This window comes from Elaeis guineensis, chromosome 1 (genome assembly GCF_000442705.2).
Source record: "Elaeis guineensis isolate ETL-2024a chromosome 1, EG11, whole genome shotgun sequence".
Lineage (NCBI taxonomy): Eukaryota > Viridiplantae > Streptophyta > Magnoliopsida > Arecales > Arecaceae > Elaeis > Elaeis guineensis.
This window is the reverse complement of record NC_025993.2, coordinates 144,299,873-144,323,765: the sequence shown is the minus strand read 5'-3', so window position 1 is coordinate 144,323,765 and position 23,893 is coordinate 144,299,873. Positions and strand designations below refer to the sequence as shown.

The window sequence follows — 23,893 nt, the reverse complement described above, 5'->3', positions numbered from 1 at the left end:
TCATAATCATAATCATCAAGCCCACTCACACATAGCAGCATGGTTGTTTCACACATCAATACCCCATAATCATAATCAACAAGCCTAATCACAACTTTTCAGGTTTGGCATTGTGAATCCTCATTCCCCAGTCATTACTGTACTCTTCAACAGAAATTGAAGCACATCTCCTTACTGCAGGGTCCCTAATCTTCATTCCACATGCCCCTACCACCTAAATTGGTTCTTCAGCACTTTGTCCTAAATTGATATAACTCTCAACACTTCTTTAATGTGTCCAAAAAGCCCTAAGCTTCAAAGGAAAGAAAATAATTTCTTCAACCTAGATTCAACAACAGTAATGATTCTAAAATACTGATGCTTTTTGAAATGAGGTTTTCCTAAACAAGATATTTCTACCACTTAAGTGGTACAAGTTCTCCAAAGGTCAGAAACTATGTACTTCACCAAAAATGTCACAAATATGTTATAACATAAGACTCAACGAGGGTCTTATGAACAGTGCTAATAAAAATAAAGCTTGTTATAAAGAGAGCCAAAAGACCAAAGGAGACAGAAACGTATACAGTTCATAAGCGAAACAGTGGAGATCAAGAACCATAAGTAAATCAAAACACATTTAGAATTTTCAGAAGACCCAAATGGTAATTAAGAAATCAAACATGTTTTCTCATACCTGTATTTCCAGACTATTCAGAAACCTTTAGGCTAAGATGAGCAGAACACATCAAAGAGCCAATTACTATGTAATTGGAAGCTTTAAGATAAATGAAGGAAAGCTTACATCAACCCTGCAACCAAAAACTGATCCAGTTTGATGTAGTATAAAGTTATCCATGAATAGAGAAACGATTTGAGATGTGCTTAAGTTAAATTTGCTGATGTCATTAAGGCTGAGAGTCAAGAATATCTATTGGACACTAAAATCGACACACATCAATTTACATATACATCTCAGCATGGTTTTGCCAGGATCAGCTCATACAATGAGAAGGAGTTAATTTGTAATGAGAAAAAGAAGAAACTAGCTTTGCTTCTGCCTATCACTAATAGTAGGATACAGAACAAAATACAGATCATCCCAGAGAAAGGAATGAAATGCCTAAGATATATGTATATAACTATATGCATATAAGAACCACAAATTATGCGGCTTCATTCCTTTGTGACCATGATCAGCTCTGAATTTACATTTGATGAATTTTCCAGCAAATCTTTCCCAGATACCTCATTGAAGCAGGTGCTTGGTTGCTTTTCACAATCAGGTATAACTATTAGCAGCTTGTTTAGCAACCAATGCAGCATCCCACCAACAGAATCATTGAAAACCTAATTAATTTGTGGCAGGATCCAACAAAATGCTCGTCGATTACATCACATAGGGTCAACTTGACATAGACCCATGCTGCATCCCGTTCAGCTTTTCTTGTTTGTGCTCAGCATTTTTATCCTTCCAACCTTTAAACTTTATCTTGATAGCCTTTGCTTTCATGTTTACTGTTCCAGTTGGCTCTACTGGTTCCACATCGGCTACCAAGGGTGGCTGCTTGAGAGTGTCGACCGAGTTAAGCTTTCTGTATGCTTTTTTCCGCTTATATGTTATAGGAAACATTGGACCTTCTCTTTCAACCCCTAAAGTAGCCATTTGGACACTTGGCACTTTCAATTCTCCATCATTATTATCTCTAAGCTTATGCTTCGAATGATCAGAAGGCTTTGAAAAAGCCTGGTGCTCATCAGTGGGAACAATTGGGACCCCTGAAACTGCTTCAGAAAGCGAGAAACGCACTGAGGTCATCTGCCTTCTTCCTTGATTCTCAGGAGCAAAAGGGTATGAGTCAGCAGAACCAGAATGAAGCAGTCTACTTCGTTGACCTGAGTTCCAAAGGTTCTCTCCGTTGTGGCACTCTCCAAACCCACTACTTTCATGAGAATGAATCCTCAATTTCTGGTGATCTGTCAGTGGAAAAACTTCTTCATTTATCTCTATGGCATTATCTGACCTCATGTCCTTTACCATCTTTATCCTTCTTTGGAAGCTCTGTCCAGAACCCATGCTTGGAAATTCCTCCCTTTTCTGATTTTCTATAGGTCCAGGACTTCTATAAGTATTTCCATCTCTGCTTCTCTGATGTACAAATCGTAATCTCTCATCAAAAGTCCTTTTGTCCCATGGAAAAGCAAACTGTGAAGTGGAGAATCTAGAGGTATGAGCACCCAATAGATCAGCTGTACTTTGTTCTGCTGGACTTTGGATCATTCTGGATTGCTCTTGCTGACCAAAAGGATCACATTTAGGCTTTATTTTTAACACACCTTTGGGTGGCCGCCTACTTAGCTCCCATGGCTCACTTGGAAATGGTTGCAGAGGTTGATTTTGCATTGTGTTCATTTCAATTGGTTTTATTTTCAGAACCCCTTTTGCTTTTGTCTTTTTGTTTACTGCCATATCATTCAAAACAACTATTGGATCATGAATATTTATGCCTTCATTCATATATTTGGTCTTCTTTAACAATGGAATGGTCGCCACATTCTTTTCGCCCTTGTTTAAGATCTCCTCTTCTGCAGGAAACGCGTTGAGATCGACCAAACATACAGGATTGCGATCTTTCCTACTGCTCCAAATGCGAATCCTTTCCTCAACACTCACGTTTGGATGACAATTGCTCCATGCCCTTTTGAGGTCCATAAACTTCTGAGCCATATTCTGATGATATGATCTGAGAGAATGATAATAGCCCCGTCTTTGTAAGAACTGCAGAGCTACCCTTAGATGAGAAACTTGTGGAGAACAAATTCCGCCTTTCAATCTATCGAAAAATTTTTCCAATGGACTTCCAAAGAATATATTATCTCCATTGAGCAACTCTTTTATCGTAATACAGAATGTCTCTTGGTCCATATCTGGAAGGTAAGCTGCTAGAGAAAATCTTTCTTCTTCTGTTAAACAAGAATTCCAGGTCTCTAAAGAGAGAATTTCCTTTAAATCTAGCAAATCGTAAAGCTCATATGGAACACTGCATATCTGGTCTTCAACCATGACAGACTCACAACCCACCTCTGCAACTTCAGAGTCATAAAAAACATCATCAGCGTTCTTTTCCAAGAGCAATCCTTCCTCTTGAGCAAGCTCCTTGAGTGGAAAGGTACGAAAACTTTGTCTTGCAGAATCATCATTTCCAGGCCCCCGAGGCCTAATCTTTACAATGCCCATTGGCACAAGGGGGCCAAATGTGAAGCAATCATATGAGAGATTGGAACTTCCAGCACAAAATCTTAGATTCCAACAAGAAAATGCCTGAAATCAACCAATCCAGAAAGGGATACATCAACGCCCATTAAAGCAATAAATATAGTAGAAAGAGAAGCAGTTACAACATGGGCTCAAAGCAGAATGTGATGGCTCATATGAAGAAAAACTAGTTTCTTTAATAAAGGTTCAAATTACAACACGAGTAGAAAGTAATCAGGTTGTTTGGAATCTGAACCACCCAATCACATGAGCTTCAACCTGGTAACAAAGTCACTTTAATCAAAGAGATCATCAAAGGAAAACAACATTGAAATTTTAATTCTATGCTAATAACCTTAATAGGAAGCATTAGCACATAAGGATCCAAATAGTTGACTCTAACTACCTGGAACAAGGATCGATGGATAAAATTATGGAATTGCTCACATCTAGAAGTCTCTTCAAACCATTTGATGCAAACACAAAACTGTGTCTAGTGATGCACCCATATAACATAGAAATCAACCTCAGCCTATTGGCCTTATCATGTCTATATGGGATCAAATTCATAGATTGAAATTTGAACTGTTGATGTATGAGATCATTACATGAATAGATTCCAACTTGATGTCAACCCTCCATGAACTGGAACCATAGCCCTGGCCAAGGAAAGTTTGAGCTAGAAAGGGGCTCGCCTAGGAAAAAAGGGCCTATCAGCAGGCAATGCAAGATAACTACTTGGTCTGAACTCACGCAACCATTAACACTAAACAAACTACTTACTATAGCTTGTCATATGCAATTATAGGCTCTTCAAATCATTGCAGTTCACTGTGACCATCCACACAATCATAAAGAAGCACAAAGGCAAATGTCTCAGGTCATTCAGAATACTTGCAATCAGAACTCAAAAACTGAATGAATTTCTACCCAAATCAAATAAATATAACAAACTAAGAGGGCAACAAGAAGCAAATTTCAAGCCTGACAAGATAAAGGAATTGAAAGAGAAATTACCCAAAAAATATTCAAGAAAATAATCTAATCAGAAGAGAAAAGGGGCCCAAAACTCACCAACTTGAACTAATTATAACGAACCAAAGGAGATATTAAAAAAAAAAAGACAGCATCATCATCCTGGAACAAGGAATCCCACCCTAAAAAACACGACATCATAGAAAAATTAAAATAAATAGAGGGAAAAAAGGAATCCACTTCGCCAAAACTCCCCTCTACCTCAATTTTCCAGATATCAGCAGATCCAACAATCAAAACGAAACCCAATTTAGATCGATACACCACATCAGAGAACCTCAAGAAGCTCCCCAGAGATCCAATAAGAGAAGCAATTCCTCGACAATTTTCCCTTTCCGTTGTTAGACAGAGAGGGCTTGGGATGGGATGGGATAGAAGATACCTTGCAATGAGGAGAGACGGATGGCTAGGGCTTGAAGAAGAAATTGGAGAGAGAAGGAATCCACAGTCGCCACAGAGCTCTCTGTTCTACCCATTTTCCACACCACTGTTCCTGTCACCCTTTCTTTCTTTTCTTTTCTTTTCTGCGTACAGCTTGGGAGTTACTACAAACAGAAGAGTATAACTGTAACAGCGCACAACCACGTCGTTAGCAAGTAAAAGTTGGCGTGCTAATTACGTCTTGGTCGCACAATGATGGAAAAATTTTGCTATTTTGCTAATAAGATCTGCTCAATGGGTAAAAATTATCCATTTGATTTGCTTATTGGTATTGATGCTAGGGTAAGTCATGGAGGTGAATTTTGACCTCATCATGATGGAGTGGTAAAAAGATTTTGTTTGCATTAGCGGCGATCAATGGAACGTACCTTGAACTGCTGTTAAATTTTACGGATTTGAACATAAATAATTAAAAATTTTAAATATTTACCATGATGCATATAATTCACTTTAATATTAGTTGTTTCTTTGATCGGTGTCGTAGTATGAAAAATGATATTATTCATTTACAATATAAAGAAATATATGTGACTTGTGGGTGCGTTGAATGACATTGCTGGTTTTCTTTTAGGCACTGGTTATCATGTTCGATCATTCATATTATTTTTAAAATTTAATTTTTTATATATGAATAATTAATCTTCTTGACATATCCAATTTATCGTAAAAATTATTTAAGATATCATACACATCATTCCAATACTCTATCATGGGCAAGTGACATTGCACTACTTGATAAAATTTATTGTCTATATTCATGGATTCACTCTCTAATATGCACCATCCATCAAGGGTGTAGAATAAAATTTATTTTTTATATTGATTTTTTTTATTTTGAAACTTTATAATATACTACTATATTCGATTGTCTCACATGACTATGATGGCGCTCAAACATTGTAGATATGATGAGATAAGTTGGCCTAATGTATCAGCCTAGTTTGGAAAACTTAAAAACAGCAAATCACAATAAGCCATGTCTTGAGACCATTCTTCTCTCTCCTATTTATTTCATGACATTGATGAGTGCTCTTTACATGCAATCAATCACATGCATCATTTGTCCGATTCTAATTCATAGCAGTCTCGTTGCAGCACAAATTGGAAATGCTGGTCCTGCAAAATTGGATGCACATACAGCTTGAGATTGCATTAAGCTGCAAAACTTTTTGGTACGCTTGGGCCTTATTTGCCAAACCCACCATCCATGGACTCCACACTTGTAAAACCAATTGATCTAAGGGGAGAAATATATGGAGACTAATAAATGCCACCCAAGTCGATCAATAGAAATAGCAATGATTAACCATTTAATCCATTTAATTCGATTCAATCCATTATACATCATATTAGGTCATCTGTTTAACAAAATAGTCCAGTTCGGATCTACAATTTTCCCCATGTAATAAATAAATTGGATGTGGACTGGCAGATTTTTGATCTATCTTATATCTGACCCATCCAGATTGCCAACCCTATACGTATGGCATGCAAAAGTACCACCTATAGGATACTGGCCAAATCTGTTACCCATATGTTAAGTATAAACTGATTAATATAGATCTTATAGACTTGTTTTTGGGGCTTAAACATCACATAAATTATGTAGATGAATATGCCAGGTAAAAGAGAACAGGAACGGTTTGAAGTTATAGCTGTTGATGTTGCAGGACTTGTTTGTCTGGAGTTCCTTTTTTTTTTTTTTTTTTTTTGATGATATATTCTTTTAGAGTTCATTCAACTCTCATAGGCACAAGCCTCTAGTCCAGACGATAAAATTATGATGGCCACAGTTCTGGGTAAAACAACAATGTGGAAGTTGCTTTCATTTGTATGTGTACGTCCCTGTGGATAGATTCCATTCCTTTACCTAACAAACACTCCACGATAAAAGTGCTCAGGTGTTTCTCCTGAAGATAATCACTGAGTCCACTGCTACTTTAAACTACATTTGCCTGTCGGTCTAGTGCGTCGCAAGGTTAGCTGTGCGTACAAGAACTTCAGTTGCCACTTTTAACTGCTGTCCATTTACCGGGAGTCACAAGGCTCCAGTAGAGAGGAATAGTATTAGCTGCTCAGTCCTGATAGTCCCTAGTCAAAAACTCGTACATTTACCTGGAGTTGCTGTACCATATGTGCTCAAGTGGACTCTGGTCAACCACAACCAAACCTAATCTAATCCATTTGCATCCCTATCCCTAAATCAATACTAAAGCCTCTAGCTAAAGGTTAAAATGATGGGACCCAACTGAATCCAAACCGAGCCCCAATTAGCCGAAACAAGTAAGAAAATCCTGTGACACAACAATTGAACTCAAACTGACATTAACCCAATTCAACTTGCGTTTTGGGTTTGAAAACTTTGGAATTAGATAAACTTTAGGTTTGGGTGGTCAATTTCGTTCTTGATTCAAAATAACTAGGACAATGCTTTATTGGTCAGGTTGAACTTGGTTTGATACGCAGGTCATCGACTGACACAAGTTTGCACAGCTACAAAACACCGGGATGGTAGCATGATGTTGCTATGTAGGTTAAACTATAACGTAGCTTGACCATAACCAACCATTCTCGTTGACCCAAGATCCTGCCTATACCTTCCAAATCTGGGGATCCACTTAGCAATAAGCACCCTATATTAGGGCAAATTATATCCTAAACCACATGCACCGATGTAGCCATGCACCACACCAATCAGTGTGTCTCTTTCTTGTGGGCCAATCACTGAGACGAGTACATGATAAATGACGTCCATAGAAAAGAGATGAGGTGCTTGGTACACAGTCACATGGTGCAGGCAGTGTGGAGTATGATTTGTCCCAACCATATATGAATCCAGAATTAAATTTGGAAAAACAGTGTCCTTGTGGGCCCAAAACAAAGGCCCATCACAGTTTGGTCTTTTATCCCAAATTGGTCCATAAGGTCCTTTTGGATCCTATGGAATCCTTAACCCATCCATTGGCAACAGTAGCAATTAATGTGGAAGGACAATACTTCTGGATCCTTTGTCACTTCTTCGCTTTACAGATTCATCATGCCTCATGGGTTGCGTCCATCTGCCTCCACTAGGATCCGGCCTCCAACAGAGCCATCCTCAACAGGAAGCTGGGAAGGAGCTGGGGCGTTGCCTTCTCTGTAACGATCCCAATGAACTATCAGACCACCTCTGGTTGCATTGCAGCTTTGTTAGATTTATTTGGAATGTGTAGCTGGGCCAGCTTGGTATCACTCTTGCCCTTCTTCCTTCACGACTATCCAGACCTCTTGAAGACGATCAGAAATATCAAAAAATATAAGACTGGCATTTGATTGTAACGCCAGGCTATTACTGTGCAAGTCTTCCTCAAATGCTGCTGTAGCAAGAAGAGGCTTGAGCTTGATGAGGGGCTGGTCCATCCTCTGTAGACAGAAGGCTTTACCGGACTATTGCAGCATTTGGAGTAGAATCAAGGTCACTCCGATGCTGCTGTAGAAGGCCTATGCCATGCTTTCATCCCTGTTATACATCCTTTATATTTGCCACACAGTGTGCACCACGTGGCTGTGCATGATGCCAATCACCGCCGCTCTTTTCTATAGCAGTACATCAAGATGAGTGCTTACCAAATAAGGGCCCTACAGGAACGGACGACAGTGATTGGCTGCATTTCTGGCCACATGATGCACACCATATAGAATATAATTTCTATTGCTTTTGTTACTTTTTTGTGTCACTAGATTTGCTTATGCTAGTCTCTTTTTGTCATTCTTGTTAATTTCCCGTTTCGCTTCCTTTCTGGAGTTCATCTTCCTTGCATACTCTGCTATTCTTTTGGTTTGCTTAAACACAGATTAATTATATCAGTCTATTACAAATATATTCATGGGAATCAAAAAAATATAATATCTGAAAATTCAGAAGAAATCTCTGTCATAACAGTCCACAAAATAGTCTCCATGAGATTGGTTACATATGTTTGGCTCCTCTTAATAGTCTGGGTGGATGTATCCTCCCTTTCATCAAGGGAACAATGGAATTTTGTATAGATCAAAATGCCCTTAATGCTTATATCATGCTTTATGAATGAAAGAGATATCCTTGACTCTTTTATTAATGCATAGCACTAGATCATCATGCATGATGTGCACACACGCAAGACGACATCAGCCCAATTTATATCATGAACCCCAACATCCTCCTACCTTCATACGGACCACATCTAAACTATAAGCTGGGCCTCCTTAAGAGTGAGGGCATGTCCTACTCATGCCAAAGTGTGGATGGTGATGGTGAAAACCTACATCTTGTGCATGTTCAGCACTTGCTTTAAACTAATCCAAACCAATATTTAAAAGCCGGCAGAAGAATGGTGAAATGGGTGGAGAGGATAATGATGTTCCCTGCCCATCTGCATCACAGTAGGCATTATGAAAGCAACCTAGAAAGTACTGTCACCATCTGCTTTGTAAAAGTTCGAGATCCACTTGAATGGAATTCTTGGCTGGTGCGTTGCTGCACCACCTCTCCCTCCCTCTGAATTCCATGTGCATTATCTGAAAAATAGTAAAAAGAAATTTGGAAGGTCGTGCTCTCATTGAGATTTGTGGCCAAATAAAACTCATATTTTTCTTTCTTTGGAACATTTATGGAGTTAGTTAACATATAGTTGTGTAGAGTGATTAAGACCATGCAATCTGTGACATGTTGCGGGGGTGAGTTTGGTGGTTTAAGCAAAGAGATATGCTGAAGTTGATGTGAGAGTGAGACCTCATCATTCTTACGTGTTAGCTGTGTGGTTAAAAATCTGGAAGGCTCTTGGAAACAACTTGTATGACATGCAGGTTAGGCATTCAGAATGCTTGTCAGATATATATATATATATTTTTTCAGGTAATTAGCAATGGTTTGGATTGTAACTTATCCTGATTGGTTGGACCATTGGTGCTCAATTATGATTCAGGTACTGATGTTGTGATACTCACGTGTTTGGTTTGGAGGAAGTTGCGCTTTCGAATGGGAAATGAATGGCCCCCTCTTCAGCCATTCGGTTGAGGGAGCTACATCCCTATCCCCACGTCAAAGGGGAATAGGAATGCTCTAATCCCACAAAATCCAATCATAACCTCCTTAGTATCCAAATTCTATTCCACCAGATTTATTTAAACAAACTGATTTTTTAATACCACTCTGCTTAATTGATCTTCCAAAAATGCACCAATTGGCAATTTTAATTTTTCTTCTAATTTCGATTCCGATTAGGAAGTGAATGCATTGGGGAATGTAGTCATGCCAATCCTCATTCTAATATATTTCGATTTTAATTCCGATCACAAACGTAGCGTGCCCTAAAGGTCATTGAATCTTTTCTAACTCCATCTGTCATATGAAGATACGTTACAGTTGCAGTGTATTGTGCTAGATATATTGCCGTCACAATATTTTGCAATTCAAATAGCAAAGGCGTAGAAATGATTTCCATCTAGTATCTACTAATAGGAGGGGGAAAAGAGGCTAAATTCGTCGTGACCAAATCTAACCTTAATCAACCTTTTTTTTATTCGTTAAGATTTAAGTACTGGTACAGGAGAAATTCTGGCTGAGATCCAGGTGGGGGTGGGAATGCCTAGACTTCACCGACTACATCAGTTGGCACCTTCCAAATCAACTTTTGCTGAACGATGTAGACTAGACTCCAAAAAATTCACTAATTGGCTTGAATTAAATAATTTTTAGTTTGGTTTGAATTTAGATAAGGGTTTCATTAGTCTTCCTTAACTTCGGAGGCAGGAAGAAGGAGATCCACCAACTCTAATATAATTACATATGTCCAATTTCTAAGCGATCCACCACCAAACCTCCAGTTTCTAAGCAGAAAATAAGACCACCAAGGTAAGCCTCAGTTCATATCCCAACCTTTTGAAGTTGGAATATTTACTATTAGGTTTAATGCTGTAATTGTCTCAGATACAGTCCAATTTTGTTTGGCCATATTGCTCAATCTAGTGATTCAAATTAACATTTCATACTTGACCTGTGTGTCTGGAATTCTGGTCTTGGGCTGCATCCAATTTTGAGCGTCATCCAGGTCCAGCCACCTTCAGGGTGATGAGTCCCAAAATATTAATAATGTGTCAATAAATATGATTCTTTGAAGTGATCAAGATAATGATTTTGATGGTATGTATTACCTAAGTAATTGATATCACAAGAACCATAATCTTCACTAAGCCACCAATCTTCTGCTTGTGATATCAGAAAAATATATTTTATATAGTTTTATATCTGCTAAGGGTATAATATGTATTTTATATAGTTTTTCTAAAAAAATGAGTACTCAACTAAACATAAGCTACTCTGCAATAAGTTATTTTCCTACCGTCAATCAAATATGTCAAAATCCTATTCTCAGATAATAAATTTTTAAAAAATTATTTTTTGAAAAATTATTTTTTGAGAAAAAAACTCTTTCAAACGAACCAAACGAGTCCTGAGAGAATAAATGACAACCAAAAAGCTTATCAATGAAAAAATGAAAGAAGAAGTGATTGGAAGGAGCTGGTGATATATATATATATATATATATATATATATATATATATATATATATATATATATATATATATAGTCGATTGTTAAATAAGATTGCTACTCTATTGATTTAAGATGGTGCAAGGACTTGCTCTTGGAAATTAATATTTGAAAATATATTGAAATATTGATATAAAAGCAAAACTTGGTTAGATAGGATATTGTTCGATGTACTCATGAATATCTAATATTTTTATCTTATGCTTGGAAATGATTGGGTTTAAATGGATCAAAAAAACTCTAGAGTGCATTTGCTTCATAATCGAAATCGGAATCAATATGGATTGGAATCAGAATCAGAACAATTATATTTTCCTTAATTCATGACTAAAATTGGAAGCAAAATTAGAATTAGAAAAATCAATTAAATAAAGAAGTATTTTTGAAAAATTAATTAAATAAAAAAATATTTTTGAACAATTAATTTTTCAAAAAATTACATATAGTGGAATGGGATATAAATACTATGAGAAGAGTCAGAACTAAGTTTGGAGGATTGTAGCACATTCCAATTCCCTTTTGAAATGAGAATGGGAATGTGATTTCCCGCCCAACCCAACAACTCAGGTGGGACCACTCATTTCTATTCTTATTTTAAAATCTAACGCATCCCAACTAAACATATCCATAGACTAGATAAAATAACATTTTATCCTAAAATGGTTAACCCATTGTAATCAAGTCCCTAATTGCAGCAAAATATTTTTTGACCAACAATATACAATTAGTAATAACAAAATTGATGATAATTTTGTCGTATTTTCTATGCAATTTTTTTCCAGTATTTTTTTTTTCCAGTTGTTCCCAATTTCCTCACAGAAGCTGTGGTCCTCCTACTTTTGTTTCAGTTCTGGCATTGCCATGTCTCGTTCTAAAGTATTAATGAGCTTACTAAATTATTGTCCTTGCAAAGATTCTTCATCTGTTCCTTGTTTCATCTATAAATATGACAAAGAATTCTGCCAAAGGAATAGTTGTGCTTCAAATTTTAAAATACAATAGGAAAAAAAAAAATTGAAACCTCTGATGTCAACAAAGTTCACTAGATCTTCTCACCGCACACGAAAGCAATTGCTTGCTTGCAAGCATGTCATCTTGCCCCATTCCCCTTTGTTGTTTAGCCTAATCTTATTGATCTATAATTTATCTTAGATTGCGAAACTATTCTAAACTATTGACAAGTTGATGTAGCGCAAACTAATGACAGCTCAAACAGCGTTTATACATATAAAATGATGAAGTAAATGCCAAATAAACTCCAAGTCTGCTCATTATTTTAAGTTTGATTCCACTAATTAAACAAGATGTATGAGATGTGGTTATGGATTCTGTTGTTGATTAATATATAATTTGTATCATTTATTCATAAAATGAGAGGCGACCCTGAGCCTAGGACTAGCCTCAGGGTTAGTTATACCCTAGGAAGTCATTGCAATTCCTAAGCCCGTTTGGAAACAAGTATAATATGCGAGCTTGGTTGACCATACATGTGGTATGTTTTGGGCCTCCCCAGCTATTATTCTTCTGTCGGCCGAGTCGATGCATGCGTTCCGACCGCTAACCACACATAATAATATGAAATAATGATAAGTTTGGGAAATAAGACTTTGACCTAGTTGTGAAAATTATTGGGGCTGGTAGTAAACTATATGATCAAACCCCAATAATCAAAATATTGTTTCCGCATGCCCAACGACATTTTGATAGTGCCAAGGGAGAAGGGTAGTATTGGTATAATTAACACCTAATCACATGTCTAATACGAGAAACTACTCAAAAAAAAAAAAAAAAAAAAAAAAAAAAAAAAAAAAAAAACTTTGAAAAGATATTAATATTAACAGCATAGAAAATTTGTTGCTTCTTTTCTGCCGGCTCTTTACTCATTTAGGTGACGTGTTTCGTTTGGCAGCTACCATCCATCTTATTTTCTAAATATAAATTTCGACGGCAACGTTAACGATGGAAATGCTTATGGTGGCTCAGATTTTGTCGTTAAAAGTTCCACAAATCTTCTTATAGCTGCAAGTGGAATCAGGATCCTTATACTACATTTCCTATAGTAGAACTGCATGTAGCTTGAAAAGGTTGGATAATATTACAAAAATTGTGAAAGCCTCGTAGATCATTTTGGAAGAAGATTTCTTCATAGTTGTGAAATGGTTTTCAGCTTCTACATCTCCAAGTTTTGATTCGCATACCGTACTATAGAATTGCTGACAAGTGATTTCAGCCCTTCAATCCTTTGAGGTGATATATATCTTTCATGAAAAAAACAATATAGTTGATTGGATTGTGGCTTATGTAGTCAATTACACAGAGACTATTTCACGGAATTATATATCTGTGGCCCCATCTTGCTCTTGAATATTTTGCATGTTAATTTTCAAGGATGTATTAATGTAAGGATTGAATAATTTATTCGACATGCTTAAAAAAAAATGTTTAAAAAATGAAGAAGATGAAAGGAGATTGTTAATAAAACTATAGCTGATTCATGTGTGCAAATAAAAACTAAATTTTCTGAGAGAAATTAACAAAATCAAATAATACCAATTGTCCAGTAACATATGATTATTTTGTAAATAAATTACGAAAGATGTACAAATGTTCTTGAAATAAATGAATTTTTTAAAACTTGCAGCTGATTAACTCTGCAGTAACTTTTTAAAAAACTATCAAGATAACAAAATTAAAAAATTATTGACAAACTATGTGAAAACATGAATCCTACTAAAATCAAAGTGAGGTAAGATTTGAATCCATGTTGTTGTGACGTAAAAGGAAGGATATCATTAGTTTCACATTGATTAGAGTCAAAAAAAAAATTTAATTTATATAGGAAATGACCATCCTTCTCACGTGAGGCATCTTTTAAGGTGTAAAACCGTGAGGTTCAAAATGATCCATATAGTCGGACTATGGGTCATAGGCCAAAATGGACAATACCTCACGTGTTGAGCCATAAGCTCTCGACTGCAACATTGATGCTAGCTTTTCACCTAAATACCACTCTGTCGCACTAATATATTGTAGTCTAGACTTCATAGATTCCTCTTTGATTGGGAGAGCTATGTTATGGTATAAAAAAAATGATATCATTAGTCTCACATTAGTTAGAATCAAAGAGAAATCTAGCTTATATAGAAAAGAATCATCTTTCTCACGTGAAGTATTTTTTAAAAGATAAAATCATGAGGCCTAAAAATGATCTATATAACTTTTGAACAATAGATCGTAGATCAAAATAGGTAATATTTTATATATCAAATTATGAATTTTTGGCTGCAAACACATGTAATTAGTGCCCAACCTAAATAATTTTACCAAAACACAAGCTGGCACCCTTTCCCGTGAGTGCTTCAGGAAGATATGAATCATGCGGGGGTCCTACTCTATATATATTGGGTTGGTACAATGGACCCAATAATTGACAGTTGTGCTTATTCATGGCAAAGTTATTATACTGGATGTACACCAGGATTTTAACAAAAAAAACTTGACTAAACAATCAATATGGTGGACGTACTTCCTGATCATGTTGGTTTGGTCCTCGTCAAATAGAAAGCAGATGGCATCCATCTTTAATCTACCGGCCTTTCAAGAGACCTTCAAAATATCATACCAAAATATCACTTTTATTTTAGCGATAGTTAACCTTTTTAGTTATAATTGAAGAATTTCTATACTTGAAATAGAATCCAAGCATGATAGTTGCTCTTTGCTGCGACTTCACTATGCAAGACTTCATTTTCACCTTAAGCTTGTGTCTAGATACACATCGAATTTTGACATTCATATCTTATTTCGTGATCAATTTTCATAGATCATCTCTAATTTTTTATCCACTAATTATAGTGGAACCCTGCATGAATATTAGATTTACTTTATCTAGCATGGAAGTGAAGTTTTCATGATAGGATTTACCTAGCCCACATTGGTTGGCAAATAACCTCGCATATGCATCTGGCCATTTTGGATATATATAATTTTTTTCCCAATGCGTATTTTAGAAGACACATATTGAATTTTCAGATTCATGTGTTTTTTCATGATTAATTTTCATAAAATCATCTTTTATTTTTTATTTACTTATTGTAGTGGAACCCTGCATGAATAATTAGATTCTACTATGTCTAGAATGGAAATGAAGTTTTCATAACAGGATTTGCCAAACTTACATCGGTTGGCAAATGACCTCACATATGCATCTGACCGTTTTGGATATATAATTTTTTTTTCCCCAATATATATTCCAAAAGATATACATTGAATTTTAAATTCATGTGCTATTTCATGATCAATTTTTATGTATCATCTCTAGTTTTTCAACTACATATTATACTAGAATCTTGCATGAATATTATACATGTTATATCTAGAATGGAAATGAAGTTTTCATAATAGGATTTATGTGGATTGGTGAATAATCTTACATATGCATCTAACCATTTGGATTTTTTTTTCTTTTCCCAAATGCATAATCCGGAAGATGCACATTGAATTTTGAGATTCATGTACCATGTTGTGATCAATGTTCATGTATCATCTCTAGTATTTTTATCTACAAATTGTACTAGAACCCCACATGAATAGTAGATTTACCATGTCTAGAATGGAAAATGTAGTTTTCGTAATAGTATTTATCTAAACCACACTGGTTGATGAATAATCTCACATTTGCGTCTCGCCATGTTGGATATATAATTCTTTTTCTCAATGCACGATCCAGAATAATGGATCATGGCTGCAATGACATGAGGACTTTTAGATAACCCAATGATTTTTGTTTCAATGTTTTTATAAAATAAATCGAGAACCAATCATTTAGGATGATCATAGTATTTTCAGGTCCACAAGCAGGCAACAAGAACCCAAGATGAGGTCATTTGTAGTGAGAGTGGTGCAAGTTTAGTATGTGCATACTTGGATTTTTAAGGGGCTTGGATCAATCACCCATGGTTAAAAAGAAGGCTCCTTAAACCTTTTCACAGCTGGGCATAATTTAATTTGCCTATCACTGCCTTTATCCATCCTTTTCAAGACATAATGATTTCCATTTTGAGCCAACTGCTTATTGAATAATTCCAAGCATTGACAAAAAATGTCAGTATGCTGGTCATGATGTAGAACATTCACGCCTTGTGTACATTATATCATGCTTATACATGTGCTGCCCAATTACTAAGTAGGTCAAGTTTTGGTCAGGTGGTTTACAATGCCTTCGTCAAACAATCATCAAAAACTTTATGAAAAAGATGGCATGTATTTGAAAAGATGAACCAAATCTTTGTGAGTCAACCCATTCTATTTTAGACTAGAATTACCAATATGCAATGGCTACTTTTCTGCTAAGCTTTGTGCCAGGAGAAGTTTCCCGAGCATTGATTAGGCCGAAATCAATCCAAACAAGGCATGTCTAATAACATCCTACGATTTAGCATGGTTGATTCACTAGTTGTTTGTAAAGAAAATCTGATCCACTAGTTATTGACTTACGTTATAAAAAATTATTATCTATACTCTATACACCAACATGGTTGTACATGCAGCTATTTACGGTAACCGATTTAATAATGAAGCATTGGGATGCTTGCTTGATAACCAGGGGCATAGAAATCGGTGGTGTTTATTGGCTGCGTTCAGGCCACGTGCCGCTGGGGTATAAGCAAAACTTCTCCTATATTGCTTTTCAAATTTGAGGAATGGTTCCCTTCGGGGGAAAAAAAAAAAAAAGGAGAAAAATCCTCATGGTGAGCAGTCTGCCCCCCTAGTTCTTATTACTATTAGGAAAAGGAAGCAACCAACTCCTCCTTTATATCCCGCACTTGGATTTGAGAAAGGTGGCCAAAAATGTGCTTAAAATGATGAAAAAAGTTTGAAAAGCATTAAAGATTATAAGTCATTAACAAAATCCACCATTTTCCAACTCATAAACCCTACGAGGCAGGCCCACAACCGCTTGACATCAACTCTTAGTCTCTCTCTCTCTCTCTCTCTCTCTCTCTCATGCGCTGAGCTCCACTGCCGGCCGCCGGCGCGTTCCTCTCAGATGGGCTCGTGCATGTCGTCCCGGTCTCCGGCGAGATCGGCGGTGGTGGGCGGAACCCTGACGGCTGACCGCAGCGCTTCCTTCTCTTTGTTCCGGTCTCAGATCAGCGTCAAGAGCTGGAAGGAGAGGAAGAAGCTGAGGAGGGAGGAGAAGAAGGGCAGAGGTGGGGGTGAGGGAGGGGTGTTTGATCGGCGGTTGTCTGGTGCCGGCGGCGGGGAGCTGGCGGAGGACAAGCTCCACGGCGTGCCCGGCCGGATGATCCTGAACGGGGCCAGCGAGGTTGCTTGTCTGCATACTCAGCAAGGAAAGAAGGGTACTAACCAGGACGCAATGATCGTGTGGGAGGTATTGGTTTTTTAAGCTTTTTTCTAGTTTTTGTGTGATGTTTTTTGGGCATCTATTTGTGGTTTTCGTTGCAAGAGAGGATTTTTTATCGGTGATGATTTCGTGGGAGGAGAAGGGATTGGTGGATTTGATGTTAAAATTTTAATTCTGCTTTTGGTGGGATGTGTTTTGATGGTGTTTTGATGGTGCTATCAAAACCCAGAATCCAGATAACCCATTAAAGGAAATGGTGTTTCCAATTGAGATAGGAACATTTGAATTTGTTATTTTTCTGAAAAGAGATGTTTCTTCTTTTTCTTTTTTTCGTTTCTTGCATTTTTGGATTCATTTTTCTGGATGATTGATATGGTGGGAACTGGGAAGCTTTCAATACTCTTTTTTTCTTCAATTTTCCTTATAAACCTCTACTATTGATATTTTTAGAAGGATTTTTCTCTTTTTTTTTGTATTAATTATCTTAGGATATCAAGTTATCAATTACAGGTCCTTCGTAGTTCGTAATTACCATTTGAGACTAATCTTTCGGATGGTAATATTAGTATTAAATTCCGTATTAAAATAATATCATGTAATTTTTTATTTAATTCTTAATCTCCTTCAGATATTGTTTTTTGTTCGAAACTGTTTAAATAAATTTTCAGCATACCCAGAAAAATTAGAAATGCATGAAACACGAACAGAAAAAGTAAAACCACTGACAAAATTAATTTTTTTTTAGTTATAATATAAGATTAACCATCCCTTTTTGTTTGAAAAGTTGCAGCAAAATCTCCAATCCCTACTCTTAGCACTGTTTGCATTATTTGGAGTCTTTCATGTATAATTATGAGTATTGGACATTTCCGTCTGCTATTCAGCATCAAAATTTGTGGCCATTTCCACTTTAACTTATGATGCATGGATGCTACTAAGAGCTACTCTTTTCAATGTGTCATTCATGTTATTTGGACCATGTCACCATTTCATAGTGGTTACATATTAGTTACATTTTGCCTTTTCTGTTCCTAGGTTCTAATTTTCAAGGAAATTTGCGGTATCTAGTACGACATGGCCTCTAAAACAATGTTGTACTGTATATTGAATTTTTCATATATATAAGAGCATAAATGTATCATTTCTTGAATTCACATCATATGCTCTCAGAGGGATGAGTTGTATGCTTGAAGATTATACTAAATCTAGTTTATGTAGATATGTGGGTAATGAAGAGTAGGATATTACATCTAACTAACTGAATATCTCTAAGTATTCTAAAATTATTTGAACATGTCTTTTGGAGCATGTCCCATGAATGGTGCAAAATGTCAGGTCCTAATTTTGGACATTATATGCATATCCTGTGTATTTGTGTGCTCAGACATATAATTTTGGAAAACAATGAAAAGATGCATTAAAAAAAAAAAATCATTTTAAGCATCCCTTCATTTGATCCTAGTCAGAGGCTTGTGTATGGACATATATTCAGAACCAATTAGGGCCTGTTTGGATGTTTGGGCAGAGGTTAATCAAGAATAGAAGAATTATGGTAATGGAATGATGTTGCAAATGATTCCGAGGAAGAAAAATAATACTTCAAAAATTTTTGAAACTTATGGTTTGGCTGCATGGGAGAAGTTCTATTGACTCTTTTGCATGATTGCATTCAATACTAGTTGTATTATCTCTTCTTGTCCCTAACTTTGCATCTAAGTTATTGACCCTTTTGCATGACCCACAATCATCTCCATCATAAAGTTGAAGATTTGGGGACTTGATGGGGGAGTAATGGTGGGATGATCTAGAGGGAGGGTAGAGAATGGCTCGTCCGTGGCAGAGTTCAATAACACATGTAGAAACGAGATGAGCTTTAGTTAACATTACCACAGAAATTCCCTGGCCTCCATAAGTAATTCATTCATCTAATACTGCTCTATCATACATGTCTTTAACCTTGATCAGTATGCCTATTCTTATGCCTTCTAAAAGCAATTTAAATTCATCTCTCTCTCTCTCTCTCTCTCTCTCTCTCTCTCTCTCTCTCTCTCTCTCTCTCTAGCTGATATTGTTTTTATGATTGTAGAATTTCACTTTGAGAAGTGACACCATCTTCTGTGGAGTATTTGATGGTCATGGGCCATTTGGTCATATGGTTGCCAGAAAAGTCAGAGATTCTCTTCCTCTTAAGTTGTGCACTGAATGGAGAGCTAATGTTAGTGGACATGATAGCCCTCGTCAAAATGGTAGCTTGTCCGGGAGTATGAATTCTGAAGAAACAGCATCCATCAGCATTGATGATGACTGGGGCGAGTCCATTGATGAGGATGAAAAGATACCTGAGAATTATATTCCGCTTAAACAGTCTTTCTTGAAGGCTTTCAAGTTGATGGATAAAGAATTAAAACTTCATCCAATAATTGATTGTTTCTGCAGTGGAACTACAGCTGTTACTGTGGTAAAACAGGTAATAAGTTGCAATAATTTTAATGATTTGTTGCTTTTACCAGTGTTCAAAAACTTCTCAATCTCCAAGTTGGACTTGGTGGAATGATTCCATACTCACCAATTTATAATATATGAGATGTTCATTTTTTTCTTCTGGAAGTAATTGTGTAGTTATAGAAGTTCCAAACCAAGTCAACTTGGCTGAGCTCCAAGTCAGTTGGCAAGTTTTTGAACATTGGCTGTGCCTCCATCAATTTGCAGGCTGTTATAGTTTGTGCAACTTGCTCTTCTCCAGGGACAGGATCTTATAATTGGAAATGTTGGCGACTCTAGAGCAATACTGGGCACACGTGATAAAGACAATAATTTGGTTGCTGTACAATTGACTGTCGACTTGAAGCCTAATCTTCCTAGTATGGCTTCCCTCCCTGTTCTGTAAACTATATCTTGTGTAGCAGAAGAGTTTGGTAGAATATAGGCAAGCTTTTGGTTAGTAGCTGATTTTGCTTTTCTGATAAGCCAGGTAGGGCTTCAAAGACATTCTAAGAATTCTTTTGTCTCTGGCATCATGCCCAGTTGAATGCCAAAAAATTATCTAAGAATTTCCTCCAAGGTTCTGATATGACACCATCGTCACATCTACCACTTTCCACTAGTCAATTTGGAGAAACCCTTTCCAATGGGTGACCTGATAGCTCTAACCCCTCGTTGTTGAGGTTGACAATCACTACAATTTAATTTGTGCACAAGATTTTAACCTTTTCGTACATTGTCTCAGGAGAAGCTGCCAGAATCCAGCAATGCAGGGGGAGAGTTTTTGCTTTGCAGGATGAACCAGAAGTTGCTCGTGTATGGTTGCCAAACAATGACTCACCCGGCCTGGCTATGGCCAGAGCTTTTGGAGACTTCTGCCTGAAGGATTATGGATTAATTTCTGTCCCAGATATCTCCTATCGTCATCTCACTGAGAAAGATGAGTTTATTGTTCTTGCCACTGATGGGGTATCTTTTTTACTCCTTTTAGAAGCTGATGTTTCATACATTGCTGAAACTTCAGTTCCTGGACTTGGAATGGCATAACTAAATCATTGTCGATTTAGGAAAAAAAAAAATGGAGAAGAAGATTAAGATCTTTTGCTATAATATCTGGCTACCTGGAAATAATGAGCAGCTAATTTTCTGGTATATGTAGTCCAGTTGGCCTTCTTTCCCCACAGTGACCCACACATTAACAATTGGGCTTATTTTAGGCTCAAATATTTCTGTATATAGCACATTCATACAGAATAATATTGAATGATATTGTTTAGAAGTATAATTCATATTTTACCTAATGATATGTTCACAGTGACAGATCTGGCTCATGACTAGTGACTACTGAGCATGCTATATTGACCAGGTGAGCTTGGGTATCCCATTGCCCAGACTTCAGGCTCATGGACCTCCTTTTCACAACCTTTGATGAAAATAAAAAAAATCTGAAAGTTTACCTTTTTCATTACCTTTCATCATATTATCTTTCTGCACGACATGTGGGTAATTCCTTATAGATTTTGCCTTAACTAGCAGAACTGTGCCTTTTTCATTCTCTTTTATATTCTTCACTGAGTTATGCTTTTATCTGTTTGAAGTAGCTGTGCATTTTACCTGGCCAGACAGAGCATATTCTAGGGCACATAATGAAACTCTGGGCCTAAACTTGAGTACGTTGAAGAGTAAATGTTTCAGGATAGATGTTTATCACTGGATTGCCTCCATGATGTGATCACAGTCTTCCATGGAATTTAGGGAGGAAGTCCACTCCGTTTGCATTATATCAGAGTGCTAATATGTTTTTTTTAGTATTTATTCTTCCTATCTGGAATATTCGAACTACTATGTGTAACACTGGCACAGCATTCGAATGAGGAATCAATTTATCTTTGCCATTCTCTGATTTATCCTTTTTTAACAAGTTCTCAATATATCCATTTAACAAATTCATGATGACAAGATTATTAGAGACTTTTTCTCTTTGATTGCTGATTCAGCAAAGATATTGTTGTTCTTTTGTGTGCTAACTGCTAATGCATGTCATGCTTGTATTGATCATGTTTGCATTGTTTAGAGTTTTGCCCACATGAGATTTCATTATTTCTAGACAAAGAAGTGGCAGGGAAGTTGCCCACCACTTGTATATTCAAAACATTGTTGACTGATATATTGATGATGAATGTCTGGCGTGAGGCAAAAACTTTTGTAACTGAGAACATGTGGCTAACTATTTGTAGGTTTGGGATGTTCTCTCCAACAAGGAGGTTGTTGATATAGTGGCATCAGCACCAACTCATGCAACTGCAGCTAGAGCTCTTGTTGATTGTGCAGTCCGAGCTTGGCGACTTAAATTCCCCACATCAAAAATTGATGATTGTGCTGTTGTTTGTCTATTTTTTGAGGCGCCATCCCCATCTGATCCATCTGAGGAAAGTGACCCCCGGGAGATGCCTGCAGAGCAAGAAGAGATAAAGGTCCTGGGTTCAAAAGATGAAGAAGACAAGGAAGAAAGGCATGGATCAATAACTGTTGAAGCTCATACTTCTGTTTCTACGTTAGAACATTCATATACATTTTGCAATGCTGATGAGATTGTACCGATATCTGAGGAAAATGAGGTAGAAAAGGTGTCAGAAATATGTCAATCCACAAGAAGCCTTGCTGATTGCATATCCACATCAGAGGAGGAGGAATGGTCTGCCCTCGAAGGTATTACCAGGGTAAACTCCCTTCTAAATCTTCCCAGATTCTTGTCTGGTGATAAAAGGTCCACCAGTTGGAGAAAATGGTTGTAAGAAGTGACAAGCTTCTCCTACAAGGAATTGAGAAATCCAAATTGGTCATTCTTTCCATCAACAAATACAACAAGCCGTCGATCAGGGAGAAAAGCCTCTAGAAATTTGGAGCTAAGATTATAAGAGAATTATATCACATGATACTTAGCTCCACCGGCCTTCATGAAGCCAATGGCTCAGTTTTGAATACGCTTTCATGAAAAGTAGGTAGCAGGATTTGTTTTATTGTTTGTTTGAAGTCAAGTTTATGTTAAGTTCTTAATGTAGCATGTCAAAACCTGTGTTCTGTTATTTTATTGTGCTGTTGTTGGAGGGTCGCACTTCACAGGTTTCTTTATTCCTGTAATTTTTTTTTCCTTTTTTGGAAGAAACCTGTGAATTATGTCTTGCCTCCTGCCTGGATGAAACACATCTTTTAATATAGACATTTTTTTTATTGTATGTTTAATCTTGTATTGCCAAGCATCATCCTTTCCGATACCTCTTGTGCTAGTCTGGCTTAGGCTGCTACTGTTTGTTCTGGTTAGTGTTTCTCTCTCATTATGTTTGTGAATATAAGTATTGTGTTATCAGGGGCTTGGTTTGTGGTTGTATGGTTCTCTATATGTATCCTTTTCGAGGATATGAGGGACTTAATGTGTTACTCAAAAACTGTTCTATCTTCTGGATTTTTCCTTGGCATGCATCAATGGGGATGATGCAATGCACTACTATGTGGCTCAAAATTCTTGTGAATGGTGGTGAATAAAACAGATTCTGAGAAATCTCATCAAGGCAATCCTTATTCCATTCTTTCGTGTTCTGTTTATTCATATAACTTTGAATACTTAAAACATTTGCGTATTTAGATCTCTTTTTTTACTGCTCTTTTTTTAATTTTTTTCTAAATCCCAAACTTTATTCATCTTGTGGCACTATCTAGTTTTGCAAGTAATGTTGAAGACATCCATTGATGACCATGGATGATG

General features: G+C 36.7%; 2 protein-coding genes across 3 annotated transcripts; one reads left to right on the top strand and one right to left on the bottom strand.

Annotated features, from left to right (window-relative positions):
* Positions 1-864: 864 nt before the first annotated feature.
* On the bottom strand, positions 865-4,809 carry LOC105038984 (uncharacterized). Of its 2 annotated transcripts, none has more exons than XM_010914937.3 (2): positions 4,653-4,809; positions 865-3,301 (listed from the first exon to the last, which is right to left on the bottom strand). In XM_010914937.3, exon 2 carries the CDS (start codon positions 3,215-3,217, stop codon positions 1,385-1,387), a length of 1,833 nt encoding a protein of 610 aa, XP_010913239.1. In that variant the 5' UTR covers positions 3,218-3,301; positions 4,653-4,809; the 3' UTR covers positions 865-1,384. The 2 variants fall into 2 exon arrangements, with proteins under 2 accessions (XP_010913239.1, XP_019703265.1); XM_019847706.2 differs by lacking the exon at positions 4,653-4,809 and adding an exon at positions 4,472-4,644.
* Positions 4,810-17,009: 12,200 nt separating this feature from the next.
* Positions 17,010-23,373, top strand: LOC105038985 (probable protein phosphatase 2C 66). Its single transcript, XM_010914938.4, has 5 exons — positions 17,010-17,676; positions 19,736-20,116; positions 20,393-20,510; positions 20,876-21,099; positions 22,368-23,373. The coding sequence occupies exons 1-5, from the start codon at positions 17,332-17,334 to the stop codon at positions 22,923-22,925; spliced, it is 1,626 nt and encodes a 541-aa protein (XP_010913240.1). The 5' UTR covers positions 17,010-17,331; the 3' UTR covers positions 22,926-23,373.
* Positions 23,374-23,893: the final 520 nt, after the last annotated feature.

Excerpts from the sequence above, each read along its gene's own strand:
- LOC105038985 (XM_010914938.4), top strand. The coding sequence starts at position 17,332 with ATGGGCTCGTGCATGTCGTCCCGGTCTCCGGCGAGATCGGCGGTGGTG. Across the intron at positions 17,677-19,735 it reads ACGCAATGATCGTGTGGGAG|AATTTCACTTTGAGAAGTGA; the intron begins GTATTGGTTTTT and ends TTATGATTGTAG. Across the intron at positions 20,117-20,392 it reads CTGTTACTGTGGTAAAACAG|GGACAGGATCTTATAATTGG; the intron begins GTAATAAGTTGC and ends GCTCTTCTCCAG.
- LOC105038984 (XM_010914937.3), bottom strand. The coding sequence starts at position 3,217 with ATGGGCATTGTAAAGATTAGGCCTCGGGGGCCTGGAAATGATGATTCT.